Source organism: Panicum virgatum, chromosome 7N (genome assembly GCF_016808335.1).
Source record: "Panicum virgatum strain AP13 chromosome 7N, P.virgatum_v5, whole genome shotgun sequence".
Classification (NCBI taxonomy): Eukaryota; Viridiplantae; Streptophyta; class Magnoliopsida; order Poales; family Poaceae; genus Panicum; species Panicum virgatum.
The window spans coordinates 4,336,355-4,351,137 of record NC_053151.1 but is presented as its reverse complement, the minus strand read 5'-3'; the positions used below and the strand labels follow the sequence as shown (position 1 = coordinate 4,351,137).

At 43.2% G+C, this 14,783-nt stretch overlaps 1 protein-coding gene and 1 long non-coding RNA gene across 3 annotated transcripts; one reads left to right on the top strand and one right to left on the bottom strand.

The window, feature by feature from the left end:
* Window positions 1-905: 905 nt before the first annotated feature.
* On the bottom strand, window positions 906-2,777 carry LOC120683197 (glyoxylate/hydroxypyruvate reductase HPR3-like). The gene is made up of 2 exons (XM_039965224.1): window positions 2,172-2,777; window positions 906-1,689 (listed from the first exon to the last, which is right to left on the bottom strand). The coding sequence occupies exons 1-2, from the start codon at window positions 2,649-2,651 to the stop codon at window positions 1,165-1,167; spliced, it is 1,005 nt and encodes a 334-aa protein (XP_039821158.1). The 5' UTR covers window positions 2,652-2,777; the 3' UTR covers window positions 906-1,164.
* Window positions 2,778-3,079: 302 nt separating this feature from the next.
* Window positions 3,080-11,011, top strand: LOC120680603. Of its 2 annotated transcripts, none has more exons than XR_005677735.1 (4): window positions 3,080-3,187; window positions 10,024-10,137; window positions 10,221-10,283; window positions 10,428-11,011. It is a non-coding gene; the product is annotated as an uncharacterized LOC120680603 (long non-coding RNA). The 2 variants fall into 2 exon arrangements; XR_005677736.1 differs by having other exon boundaries at window positions 10,218-10,283.
* The last annotated feature ends 3,772 nt before the right edge of the window (window positions 11,012-14,783 follow it).

Genomic DNA, 14,783 nt, shown 5'->3' with positions numbered 1-14,783 from the left:
TGCGAGATTTCTTCTTGCATTACTATACATTGTGATAGTCAAAGTGCTATTTATCTTACTAAAGATCAGATGTTTCATCAAAAAACAAAGAACATTGATGCGAGATATCATTTTATTCAAGGCGTTGTTGCTGAAGGTGATGTTAAAGTATGCAAGATAATTAAGTACTCATGAAAATCCTGCTGATATGAGGACTAAGCCTGTTCCTGTAGCTAAGTTTGAATTATGCTCAAGCTTAATTTGTGATAAAGTTCAATTTCTAGTGACTTTTGGTGTTGGCAATTATTTATTATTAAAGTGAGTTCATTGATGATACTTCATTGCTACAAGATGGAATTCATGCCAAGGTGGAGTTTGTAGCAATGAACTCCATCAATGTGCATGAGAGAGTTGAAATGAAACGATCAGGTTATAATGAAACATTTGTCCAAATTGTGAGTTGAAATGAATATAATGCGCATGAGTGAGCTCAAGTTTAAAAAAGTATACTAATTTTTTTAGTAGAAAAGTATACTAAATTAGGAAAATCAATATTATACGTTTCAACCTCTACAATGTTATTTTTAACTTTTACTATGCATTCTAACGAAAGCATGATTCTGAGACCTGTTATATGATTCGATCCTATCGTGCAAACAGCAATTCTACATAGGCTACTCATCTGGATGACCATGCAAATAATTACGTTGCATCCTGAATTCTTTGTTATCTAGAAAAGGAGTTCCGTGACTATTGATAAACACCTACGACTGCGACTGGATTGAGTTTACAGGCTATGGGATGAGCTACTCCTCAGTTCTAACCCATTTTCCTTTCAAGATATATACTATTCACATTTTCCCTATTTGTAGAAGAAAACCATTGATTCACAACTTGACAATATTGCAAGGTCAAGTCACTACAACTGAAAATAAAGATCTATTTTTCATTATCATTTAGGATCTTCAATTGTTGATAACCAAAAAGCATACCGATTATGAAAGAAGAATTCACCCCGAGGAATCATTCTGTTTTTTTTTTCTCGGTTCCGAAGAGATGCTACTATCTGAAATACCAAATGGCACGCTCTGCATCCAGTAGGCATGCATCTTGCAGCCAAAATAAAATAACACTACCTTCCAACATCATATTAAGATGATGGATTGACCTGCAATGTAGCCTGACTTACCAGGGAAGCACCGGCGTAAGCAATGGCTTCCCGGAGAAGAAGGCTTCAAGGTTACCAATCATGGTGTCACGCAGGTCTGACCTGGACTCTGATGTGAAAACCGCAACATGAGGCGTCATTACCACATTGTCCATGGAGAAGAGCTCTGGTGGCACCTTGGGCTCATTCTCAAAGACATCTAGACCAGCTCCTGCAATCCTTCCCTCCTTCAGCGCCTGAACCAACTCCATCTCGTCGACATTTGCTCCTCGACCGATGTTTATGATGATCCCATCCTTTCCCAGGGCCTCTAGAACATCCTTGTTGACAATGTGCCGTGTGTCCTTGTTCAACGCGCATGCGACAACAAGCACATCTGATTCAGAAGCAAGATCGTGAACGTTAGGGAAGTATTTGTACGGGACTGAATCCCTCAGTCTTCTGGAGGTGTAATAGATGACACAGCCAAAAGCTTGAAGCCTCTTCGCGATCAGTGAACCGATGTTCCCCAAGCCGATGATACCAACACGCTTGCGGCCTAGCTGAAAGCATTGAAGTAGGATATTGTTATTGTAGATTCATATAATGGAAGTTGGGAACACATGAACATGGCAATGTTAAAGCTTCACGCGTGCTTGAATCAGCAGCGCTGAATTATATAAATGTTTTGTTAATTCACGATTCACGAATATAACTAATCTAGAGGTCAATCCAATCCAACTGTATAAATCTGCATCCTTTCATGTGCATGGTATAATGATGTGCTTCCACTAGTTAAATCACTCACGATGAGCAAGTTAGTAGTGCTTAATAACAGTCCTGAAGTTTAGTTAAGCATTTTAACCCAAAAACAAATTCAGGCAGGTGTGGAGATCTCATCAAATTTTGTACTATACTTACTCATAAAGAAAATCAGATCAAGATGCTAATAGATAAAGTAAATAGGAGCATACGACACATCATGACTGATGACTTCAGGTCTCCAGTCCAGTCAAAGAAAAGATCCGGAAGGCGAGGACGGGACCTTGGTGCCGAGGGGGTAGTCCCCCTGCACTGGCCAGAGGCCGCGGCGGACGAACCGCTCGGCCGCCGAGACGCGCCTTAGCACGTCGATGAGCATGCCGACGGCCTGATCAGCGACGTCGGCGGAGTAGACCGTGCCGGAGTTGGCGACGGCGACGCCGCGTCGCGCGCACTCGTGGAGGTCGATGTGGTCGACGCCCGCGCCCGTGCTGAAGACGAATCCGAGGGACGGGACGGCGTCGAGGAACGCGGCGTCCACGCGGACGGCGCCGCCTCCCACGACGACCGCGGCGCGGGGCGGGTCCGACGAGGCCGCGGCGCCGGCGAGGAAAACCGGGACGGGCTCGCCCGATGCGAAGAAGTCGAGGAGGCGGAAGCGCCGGCCCAGCGCGGCGCGGAAGGCCGCGTCCAGGCGGCGGAAGAGGAGGAGGGCCGGGAGGATGGGGGGCTGAACCTCGCCGGACGCCGCGGGGGACGCCATGGCTGGTCGGCAGTGACAAAGACGTGCAGGCTTCGAGGCCACAGCGACGACACCTTCCGCACTGTCCTGGACTCCTTTGCAGTACTCGAACACTAGACCGAGTGGTCGAAGCTGTCCGGCGGCACCCCACAAGGTGGAGGGTTCCAATCCCCGGTGGGGCGGGAAAAAAAAACGGTTTTTCTATCCATCTATCGGGTGATTTCCACCCCTCTTTCTCACTCAGATTTCCACGGCTGTGATCTCCCCCAAGATTCGTGCAGCACCGGGCCTTGTGGTTCTTTTTGGCCTGTTTGTCCTGTTTGTTTTTTTTGGCTCGTTCGTTCCGGCCGGCATCTCCCCGTTAGGTCGTGTTGCTTTTCTTTCTCTCTCCCGACAGGCTGGTGTCTTCTTGATTTTTCCTCCCCGAGCTCGCAGTGCTGAGAAGTGGCATGCTGCGGCGATTTTGGAGGGCCGCCGCGCGGGTGAAGGCCGGGTTGTTCTGTCGCCGTTGACCTCGTTCTACCAGGGGCAGCACAACCATTCCCCTCAATGTCCAGGTGCTTTGCAATCGGATTCGATTTGGCTTCTGTGTTGTTCCGAGTGATTTCCACATTCAACTTGATGAGGAGATTTTTTGTGCTGTGTACCCATTCGGTGGTGGGATTGCTATCATTTCTCTTAGTTTTTAGTGGGTAATTGTTCATGCGGTAGCCAGTTGAGTTGGTGGTGTTATATTGTGATCCAAATTTTGGTGGGAGATTGTTGGAATTTGGGCTTGACCCATTAAATATTTCAGTTATTCCAAATAAATCCCAAAGGCCCATGTGGTGCAAATTTTTAATCCCACATGGCTAGTAGAAGTTGAGGAGACCATATGACTCTCCTATATATCTAACCTATAGGTTTCACCGGATAACATCAATTCGATTATTCCTCTTGTAAGCCGCTGTTAGGCGTTGTAAACACACACCTGATATAGTGAAGTTCCTGCTGGCTGGCGCCCGTGGTTTTTACCCTTCGCATTGGAGGAGTTTTCCACGTTAAATCCTTGTGTCTCTTGAAGTTTGATCTTTGATGTTTTCATCGTTTTGTTCGCCGTCGCTTCTAACAAGTGGTACCAGAGCTGTGGTTTCAAATTAGGGTTTCGTGATGGCGTTGATGAAGTATGATCTACCAATGTTGGACTACAAGACGAGGTTCTCGCTGTGGCAAGTCAAGATGAGAGATATTCTGACGCAAACCAATGATCTTGATGAGGCGCTGGAAAAATTCGGAAAGAATAAGAAGGATGAGTGGGCCGATGAGGAGAAGCGCAAGGACCGTAAGGCTCTTTCTCTTATTCAGCTTCATCTATCTAATGATATTCTGCAAGAAGTGCTGCAGAAAAAGACTGCTGCAGAATTGTGGCTAAAACTAGAATCGATCTGCATGTCGAAGGATCTTACCAGTAAATTGCATATAAAGTTGAATCTGTATACGCTTAAGATGCAGGAGGGTGATTCGGTGATGGGTCACCTATCTGTCTTCAAGGAGATCGTTGCTGACCTAGGGTCGATGGAGGTTAAGTATGAAGATGAGGACTTAGATCTTCTCTTATTATGCTCTTTGCCAAGTTCTTATGCAAGTTTTCGTGACACCATACTATTAAGCCGTGATAAACTAACCCTTGCGGAAGTTTGTGAGGCACTCCAGTCTAAGGAGAAGATGAAAGGCATGGTGCAAATAGATGGATCGTCCTCAAGGGGCAACGCCTTGCATGTTAGAGGCAGATCAGAGCAAAGATCATCCAGCGACAACAACAATCGTAGTAAGACCAATGACAGTAGAGGCCGCTCCCAGTCCAAAGGTCCCAAGAAGAAATTATTTTGTAAGTACTGCAAGAAGAAATCTCATATAATTGAGGATTGCTGAAAATTGCAGAATAAGGAGAAGAGGAAAAATAAATCTGATGGTAAGGCTAGTGTTGCTTCCGCTGGTGAAAACTCTGAGTCAGATTGTTTGGTTGTCTTTGCTGGTTGTGTTGCTGGTCATGATGAGTGGATTCTTGATTCTGCATGTTCCTTTCATATCTGCACTAATAGAGATTGGTTCAGTTCCTATGAGTCTTTGCAGAACGGTGATTTTGTGCGCATGGGAGATGATAACCCGTGTGAGATTGTTGGCATTGGCTCTGTTCAGATCAAAACCCATGATGGCATGATTCGCACACTGAAGAATGTGAGGCACATAACAGGAATGAAAAGAAATCTGATCTCGTTGAGCACACTTGATAAAGAAGGACTCAAATACATCGGTTCAGGTGGAGTTGTGAAGGTATCTAAAGGTTCTCTTCTATGTTTGCTGGGTGATCTAAATCCTTCAAATTTATATGTTCTCAGAGGTTGTACTTTGCATGGTTCTGTTTCTGCTGCTAATGTTGCTAATGCTGAACCTAGTAAGACTGACATTTGGCATATGCGTCTTGGACACATGAGTGAACTCGGTATGGCAGAATTGATGAAGAGAAACCTGCTGAATGGCTGCATTCTGAGTGGCAAGAAGTTCTGTGAGCATTGTGTATTTGGTAAGCACAAGAGGGTCAAATTCAATACCTCTATTCATACCACAAAAGGTACACTTGATTATGTTTCTGCTGATTTGTGGGGTACTTCCCGTAAGCCTTCATATGGTGGTGCTCGTTATATACTTACCATTATTGATGATTACTCTAGAAGAGTTTGGCCTTATTTTCTGAAAAACAAAGATGATATTTTTGCTGCTTTTACAGTGTGGAAAATTATGATAGAAATGCAAACTGAGAAGAAGGTCAAGGTGCTTCGCACTGATAATGGTGGAGAATTTTGTTCGGATATTTTTTATGATTATTGCAGAAAAGAAGGCATTGTTAGGCATCACACCATCCCATACACTCCACAGCAGAATGGTGTGGCCGAGCGCATGAACATGACCAATATCTCGAAGGCTCGTTGCATGCTGTCCAACGCCCGTATGAACAAGTGTTTTTAGGCTGAGGCTGCTAATACTGCATGCTATTTGATCAGCAGGTCGCCTTCTATTCCACTCAACAAGAAGACTCCTATTGAGGTATGGTCTGGTATACCTGCAGATTATTCACATTTGAGAGTTTTTGGCTGCACTGCTTATGCTCATGTTGATAATAGAAAATTAGAGCCTAGAGCTATTAAAAGTCTATTTCTTGGTTATGGTACGGGAGTCAAAGGATATAAATTGTGGAATCTTGAAACTAAAAAGACTTTCATGAGCAGAAGTGTTGTTTTCAATGAGTCTGTGATGTTTATTGACATTCTGTCCACAGATGATACTTTAGTTGAAAAATTGCAGCCACAAGTTAGTGTGCAGGTGGAGCTTATGGATGACCAGAAAAATAAAGTTGTTGGTAATGATGTTTCAGATAGTGTTCCTGATACTGTTCAGCACTCACCTCCAGTTTCACATTCTAATTTGCAGCATGAGGAGGATGTAGATTTACCTATTGCTCTTCGCAGATCAAAGCGGAGTTGTGGACCTCCAAACCGTTTAATTGAGGAGTGTAATCTGACTTATTATGCTTTGAGTTGTGCTGAACAGGTGGAGGATGCTTGTGAGCCAGCAACATATTCTGAAGCTGTTGATTCTGTTGATAAGGAGAAGTGGATCTCAGCTATGCAGGAGGAGATGCAGTCTCTTGAGAAAAATGACACATGGGAGATTGTGAGCTTACCTGATGTTGACGCTCCTTAGCGCCCCGATTTGGATCGTCACCACCGAGTACATACCATTGACGACTCCAACTAGCTCATGAACTCCACCATAGCACAACCACGCAGGGAGGCCATGATAGCTAGGGGTGGCCTAAGCCATCTCCTAGACAACTTCGAAGACTTGCGGCGGCCGTCGTCTCCCTCCGGTTTTGGCCCTAAGTTTTCGTCGAGTTCTGGGTGGATGGATGCTTCGAGTTGAATAAGGTGCGAGCTATTTATAAGCCGAGGAAGCCACGGGTCGAAGGGCAGGCCGAACCGCCTCGGAAACGGGCTAAGCCGGCCGGCCTACCCCCTTTCGGGTTCGCCTCGGTCTCATCTTTCGCGTGTAGACTCCTCGCATCTTCTAGAGTTTATGTCCTTCACGATTGCACCCCTTTGGACGTTGTTATCTTGGAGATATCTTCGAGAAAAGGATAGGATAGGGAATCCTTCCTTAAATCTTCATTTGCTTTGCTTAATCCCGAAGTATCTTGATCTCATCTTCGTGGGTTCGGTCCTTTGGGCTCTCTAGGAGGATGGATGTGCGTGAATGGGCTTCGAATCAACATGGGCTTTGGTCCTCCCTTTGGGCTTTGGCCTTCGTCTTTCTCCGTGTTAGCGCTCGATCACGGACCTCGTTATTTCATGCTCCAAAATAGGCCAAAAACCTACAGAAACGAAATTCCTCCAAAATATATGTGCAAGTGTGAAAATGACCAATAATTAGGCCAGGGTTAGGACGGTTAGTGATTTTGATATTAAATTCATGCCATTATCAAGGATAAATAAGGGATAAAATGGGTACTTAAGGAGCGCCAACACCTGAGAAAAAGAAGTCTGTTCGCTGCAAATGGGTCTTCAAGAGAAAGGAAGGTTTGTCTCCTAGTGAGCCTCTAAAATTTAAGGCAAGGTTAGTTGCAAAGATCTTCAGTCAGATTCCTGGTGTTGACTATAATGATGTGTTCTCTCCAGTTGTGAAGCATAGCTCAATTCGAACTTTCTTTAGTATTGTTGCTATGCATGATCTTGAGCTAGAGTAGTTAGATGTGAAGACTGCATTTTTGCATGGAGAGCTTGAGGAGAAAATTTACATGGATCAGCCAGAAGGATTCATAGTGCCAGGCAAGGAGAATTATGTTTGCAAATTGAAGAAGTCCTTATATGGTTTGAAACAGTCTCCTCGCCAGTGGTATAAGAAGTTTGATTCATTTATGTAGTTACATGATTTTAAAAGATCTGAATATGATTGCTGTGTTTACATTAAGATTATTGATGGATCACATATATACTTGTTGTTATATGTTGATGACATGCTTATTACTGCCAAGAGCAGAAAAGAAATCACTACGATAAAGAAATTGTTGAGTAGTGAATTTGATATGAAGGATTTTGGTGTTGCTAAGAAAATTCTAGGTATGGAGATTACTAGAGATAGAAAATCTGGTTTATTATTTCTTAATCAGCATAATTACATTAACAAGGTTCTTCAGCGTTTCAATATGCATGATTCAAAGCCAGTTAGTACTCATATTGCACCTCACTTTAAATTGTCAGCCGCTCAGTATCCTAGTTCTGATGAGGATGTTGAATATACGTCAAAAGTCCCATATTCTAGTGCTGTTGGTTCTTTGATGTATGCCATGGTCTGCTCTCGCCCAGATTTATCATATGCTATGAGTTTGGTTAGCAGATACATGTCTAATCCTGGTAAAAAACACTGTAAAGCAGTCCAGTGGATTTTTAGGTACCTCAGAGGAACAACAGATTCTTGTTTGAAGTTTGAGAGAACTGATCAGTGACTCATTGGTTATGTGGATTCAGATTATGCTGCTGATTTGGATAGGCGCAGGTCACTCACAGGTTATGTGTTCACTGTTGGCAGTTGTGCTGTGAGTTGGAAGGCTACTTTACAGCCTGTTATTGCTATGTCTACCACAGAAGCAGAATATATGGCTATTGCTGAAGCGTGCAAGGAGTCAGTTTGGCTGAAAGGTTTATTTGCTGAGCTGTGTGGAGTTGATTCTTGCATTGATCTATTCTGTGACAGTTAAAGTGCTATTTGCCTCACCAAAGATCAGATGTTTCATGAAACGACAAAGCATATTGATGTCAAGTACCATTATGTTCGTGATGTTATTTCACAAGGTAAATTGAAGGTATGCAAAATCAGTACTCATGATAATCCAGCTGATATGATGACTAAACTAGTTCCTGTAGCTAAGTTTGAGCTTTGCTCAAGCTTAGTTGGTTTGACAGCTTAGCCCAATAGGCTATTTGGCGCCAGAACTTCTATTCTTTGTTGTGTTCAAGTGATGATTTTGATATGCTACAAGAAGTAATTTGTCTCAAGGTGGAGTATGTTATATTGTGATCCAAATTTTGGTGGGAGATTGTTGGAATTTGGGTTTGGCCCATTAAGTATTTCAGTTATTCCAAATAAATCCTAAAGGCCCATGTGGTGCAAACTTTTAATCCCACATTGTTAGTAAAAGTTGAGGAGACCATATAACTCTCCTATATATCTAACCTATAGGCTTTACCGGAGAACATCAATTCGATTATTCCTCTTGTAAGCCGCCGTTAGGCGTTGTAAACACACACCCGATATAGTGAAGTTCTTACTGGCTGGCGCCCGTGGTTTTTACCATTCGTATTGGAGGGGTTTTCCACGTTAAATCCTTGTGTCTCTTGAAGTTTGATCGTTGCTGTTTTCATCGTTTTGTTCGCCGTCGCTTCTAACAGGTGGGTGATTTTTTGGGGGATTAAATGCTCCTCAATTTGTTCTGTGCTCTTAATCTATGTGTAATTTTTGCTCTAGATGATGTGGATTTTTTGCCCGCGCCGTAAATGTTGAATGCGACTCGATTGTGTACTTTTTATTTTTGAATCACTAGGCATGAACCGATTTTTTGTTAGCTTTTAGGGGTGGCTTCCTGCGCGGATTTTTGAGTGGCAAATATCTTCTGTTGTTTAGTGCTCGTCCGCTTGGAAATATCTGCTTGCCGAGGCCTCCTGTTGTTTTTCATTTCTATTTGCTAGTTGGAAACGTAGTGCTGCTGGGTGTTAGTGGTTGTTAGATTGTTTCCAAATGAATATCGTTCAGAAGTCCTTTTTGTTTGAATTATCAAGAGCAATTGCATTTGCAACATGCGTCTTGTCCATTTCTGTTCAGGTTTCTTTTGGCTTTTGTTAGATATCCAACAATGGGTATTTACTACCAGTACTCTCACGTAATCAATTTTTGGTAGTGTTCTGCACGATGGCCAGGAGTAGCTATTAGTGTTCATTATCAACACAGTTTTTTGTTGGTGCCCCTATTGGTGGTCACTTCAAGCAGTCCACACCCCTTTTTCCCTAAGTCCATATAGTGAACCTGGTTTATGAATGACATGCTTATCTTGTGGAAAATCATGAACCCAACCAGGGTGACTAGTTAGTTTTTATTTTTTGTTTCTATATGTAAGCGTCGAACCTAAGTTTTGCTGCAAACTCTTTAGTTTTATATGAGTGCACTGTATTTTTATAAATCTTTTTAGATGGTATTCTGAATCATAGAATTTAGTCTCACCAACTCGTGCACTATTAACTAAATCTCACCAACCAACTTGATTTTTTGCTGACCCATTAACAGATTATTTTTTATGTTCAAATAGTTATCTGTTAAAAGGAAGAATCCCACAGGACATGATTCTGTTGTTAACAGTATCGGAGTTGCGCATGCCCGTAGGCCCCTTGATTGTGAAAACAACCTGCAATCCAATACCAATGTACCATCCTTTCTTTATTCTTAATCAATTCTATTTCATTGGTTCCATATTTATTTTCAAATATTCTTAATTTATATTAGCAGGTTATCATTTCATCTTCTCATATAAATTTGATGGAAGAATTTGTAGCGTTCTGTAAGAGTAAGGTATGGGCATTGTTTTGTGATACTCCCCCCCCCCAAACATACTCATATATTATTATTCATGTCGCCTTCTTTTTATGTCCCCCCATGATAGTAATAATCTTTTTCTCTAACTTTTTTCTCTTTTTCTGTTAATCTTTATTCCAGAAAGCAGAGCAAGCTCGTAAATGCAGTCAACATCCCAAGATAAATCTTCACAACAGTCCCCTTGCTGATAAGAATAGATTCAAGGACAGAGTTGTGGCATTATATGGTGATTACTTGCCTATTGAGGTAAATTCATTTTACTCAATTTTTCTAAAATTCCTTTTGCATGTGTATGTTGTTTATGTATTTTCATTTCTTACCACTCTTATTGAATGTATATCTTGTTTAGTTGTTCCGGTTTCTTTCAATACTTCTTTTTCTTCTTATTATTATTCAGTTTAGGGAATATCTTGTTTGTTGGGTTGCTGTTCAGCCTTTCTTGTTGATCAATTTGTAGTGTTCATTATTAGATGTCTTGTGTTTCAGTGATTTGCCAAAGGGCCACGTGAGAAGTTGATGTGAGCATGTGTGGCTGAACCGTTCCGTGTTAAGAACCATTCAATAATTTGGATTGCTCAGTTTAAGATCATTATAATTTTAGTTTATCAAAATAATTTGGTGAAAAATAGGCTGTATATATATACCATACCACAGCGGGGCTTCCCCTGCTGTACAGTTTTCAAAAAAAGAAAAAAGAAAAACAGGCTGTATCAGTTTATGTTGCTGTATTAAGTCTCCACTTTAGTCTGTCTACTATGCTCAGTTTAGTGCAAATTCATTATTTAGTTTCTCTCATTATTTAGATTTATGAGTTCAATTGTCAGTTCAGTCTCTCTTCTATATTCAGTTCAGTGCATATTTTCTTTTGCAATATAAATCAACCCCCCCCCCCCTCTCACTTCACTATATCTGAATTTTGAATGCAGAGTCTCTCTTGTATGCTCGGTTTAGTACAGATTTTCTTTAACAAAGTAATGCCTCGCTGTCTCCTTTTTGGCGCTCAAACCAGTCCTGCTCCATTCGATCCTCTGTTCTTCTCTATATTTCATTTTCATGGCTCTGTTATTTTTTTGCGGGTCTGTTTTGTTTGTTGTATTGCGGGGAGGCCAGGGTCTGAGCAATGGATCTCACAATGATGGAATTTTAATTGATTACTGTCTGTTCCAGTTTCTTTCAATACTTCTTTTTCTTCTTATTATTATTCAGTTGAGGGAATATCTTGTTTGTTGGGTTGCTGCTCAGTTTTTGTTGTTGATCAATTTGTAGTGTTCATTATTGAATGTCTTGTGTTTCAGTGATTTGCCAAAGGGGCACCTGAGAAGTTGATGTGAGCATGTGTGGCTGAACTGTTCCGTGTTAAGAACCATTCAATAATTTGGATTGTTCAATTTAAGATCATTATAATTTCAGTTTATCAAAATAGCGATCAGGTTCTTAAAACTCGACCGGACCACAAGGAGCTTATTCTTAGTGCGAAGCTGTGGGGGGCAGTCCTTCCCCCACCGGTTGAGTCTTTTGTATAGTTAGTTTTTGTGGAAACTAATGATTCAGTTTGCATACAACCTTTGCAATTCAAGAGTTATTGAAATATTTTCGTAACTGAATTTCTTAATTTCAATCTTTTAAATTCCATGATCAAGGTTCTTTGCCTTTCAATTTCATACAACAGGGGGTTCAAGCAATTGAAATATTTTCTGCCTTTTATATATGCACAACAAACTACAGAGATCTTACTCCCAGTTTCATAACTCATGTCCCTAAGACAAAGTGAAACAAACTACAGCAATCTTGTTCCTAAGATCAAGCGAGCAAAAAACAAGTATCCCCCTGTTTTTCTCTCTACCTGTACGCCCCCTTGTGTTGATATATATTTTGGTTCTCTCTACCTGTATCCCTAAGATCAAGCAAAAAACAAAGCTGCTTCTTTTCTGAGTGATATATATTTTGGTTCTCACTCATTTTTTTGATGCATCCTTTTTCTTCTTCTGGGTGAAAATAATTTGTCGTATCACCCACTTTGTCTTTTTAATTTTCAGTGCTGATGTGTCACATTGCTATTGGTTGAAAAAGTGATTGATTTCCACCAAATAAATCACCCGAAAGATGAGTAGACACTCCCAGAAAAAACCCCTTGCTGCGCTCCCGTGGTGCTTGGGCTGGCTGGCACGGCTCTGGGCTGCAATGTAACCGCTGTGCAGCTCCGACCCAGTTGCAACAAGTCGCCAGGCCCAAGCCCGGAAAGAGCCAGGGTTCGGAGGGTTTCTCGGTCGGGTCAAACTGGCCTCTTCTTAATTGAATGCCGCGGGGCGGTCTTTCCCCCGCCGACCGAGTTTCTGGAGCTTGCGTCAGCTCAGCTGTCGCGGGAGCGAGGACAGTGTGTGGGGTACAAGAGCAACTTGAATAGTTGAGACAAGGATTCAGCTGGGGATGTAAATGGTACGGATATTTTCCGACCGTATTCAAATTCGATCCGGTCTAGAAGGGTTTTTATCCGTCCGTATCCGATTCTGAGTATCCAATATTTGTAATCGATCTGTATCCGAATGCTCAAAACTTACATTTTTATGATGTTGATATCCATTACAATCTTATCCGACAAAAACTAACACTATCCGTATCCGACTCCGTATTCGAACACAAATATGAAAATAAATACGATATCAGTGATATCCGTCCGTATCCGATCTGTTTTCATCCCTAGATTCGGCTATTAAACCATTTACATTATCAGGTCAGTGTGCAGAGATTTTATGGAAAATTTTATGACACTAAATTTTATGATACATCAGCAATTTTGCTGATATGATAAGAAGAGAGAAGAAAAGAATTCTATACTATGAGAGAGGATGAAACTCAGCTAGTCCATTTATCTATTGTGAGTTAGTAACCTTAATTCATATCGTAGTTTAGCTTTTTCACATGCTCCAAGACATAATATTTTATTGGATAGTGGTTTAATAGACAATGGAAAATCTGGTAGTAGCGGGATCCACATGTGACCGGACTCTTGGAGCACCCGCTCAGCCTGTTTCGCACCGGGGACCCTCTAGTACCGAATATAGAGGATAGAGTGTTGCCCCGGGCTACTGAGAGGGTTTGTTATTTTAATGTTTTATCCTGGATCCACTATTCTTAGCGGGATAGAGGAGTAGCGCTATGCGCCTTGCCGGTCCCGCCTCGCCTCTAGCCATTTGGTCCCCTGCGTCCGTGCCGGCCCATGCTCCTCCTCTGTCGTGCCCGATCCGCTGCTTAGGTGCGGAAGAGATGGCGGCCAGTTCGGGCGAGCTCAGCCATGGTGCAGCCCCCAGAGCTCGAGGCATCGCAGATGCAGAGAGGAGAGGGAGACGGTGGGGCGAAGCGGCATGAGTCGACTGGGCAGCAGTGACACGCGGCGAACACTACTACAGAAATCTTTACCAAGGCGGGCAAAACGAGGCTATTTTTGCAATTTTTTTATAGAAATCTACTACCCGCCTTGGTTAATCAAAATCATTTAAAAAAAGCCCGTCGGGCCCATCTTGGACCTGCCAAGCCCATCTCCATCGCACCGGCTACCGCCACTGGGCGCCGCACGTGATCGCGCCCGCCGCAGCTTGCAGCCGCGCCCACCGCCCAGCTCCGCACCGCCAAGCCCCGCTCTGCCGAGCTCCGCATGGCCGAACCTCGTGGCGCTGAGCCCTACCGCAGCCGAGCCCGCTCCACCGAGCTCCGGCGCCGCCAAGCTCCGCTGCCGCCGAGCCCGCACCGCCGAGCCCCTTGCCGTCGAGCTCCACGTTGCCCAGCCCGCACCATTGAGCTCTGCGCCGCGCGCAACCACTGGATCCGACCCTGCAGCCGCCGGATCTAGGCCCTCCATGAGCGGCGCGAGCGCCTCCCTCGCCGCTCCTTGGCCCCTCCCCAGTGAAGGGGAGAGGTGAGGTGGAGGAGCTCGGCCAGTGTAGGGCCTCGCCCATGCCACCCACCACCCGCCGCCAGGCCGCCGCACCATGGGAGAGAGAGAGGGAGGGGAGGAGAGGGATGAGTGAGGATGAAAACCCTAAGTGCAGTATATATATTTGGAGCCATCTATGGGGACGAGTTGGGATTTTCTGGGTTTGGCCTTTTTAACGGAGGCGGGCTACATATAAATAAGCTTCTCCAAAATTATTTTCATAATTAAGACATAATATTATTTTTAGAGGAAGGAATTAGAGGATGTGGCGACAAGCTCGTTAGGCTCTTTCCTTCACCTCATCTGACTATAGCGATCGATAAGATTACTGTACCAGCTCAAATAACGAGGCAATCTGCTCTCATGAGCGTTTCAGCCTAGCAATAATAAATTTGATTAGTGGGACATGCAGATGCAGCAGCAGATTCCGTACCAACACACATGGTGCCACATATTTTAAAACAGTTACCTTTTAATTTGAAAACATCCCGCTGTCATCAGCACCAAATAAGTTTTGAAACTTCTACCAAGTCACAACATAGCAA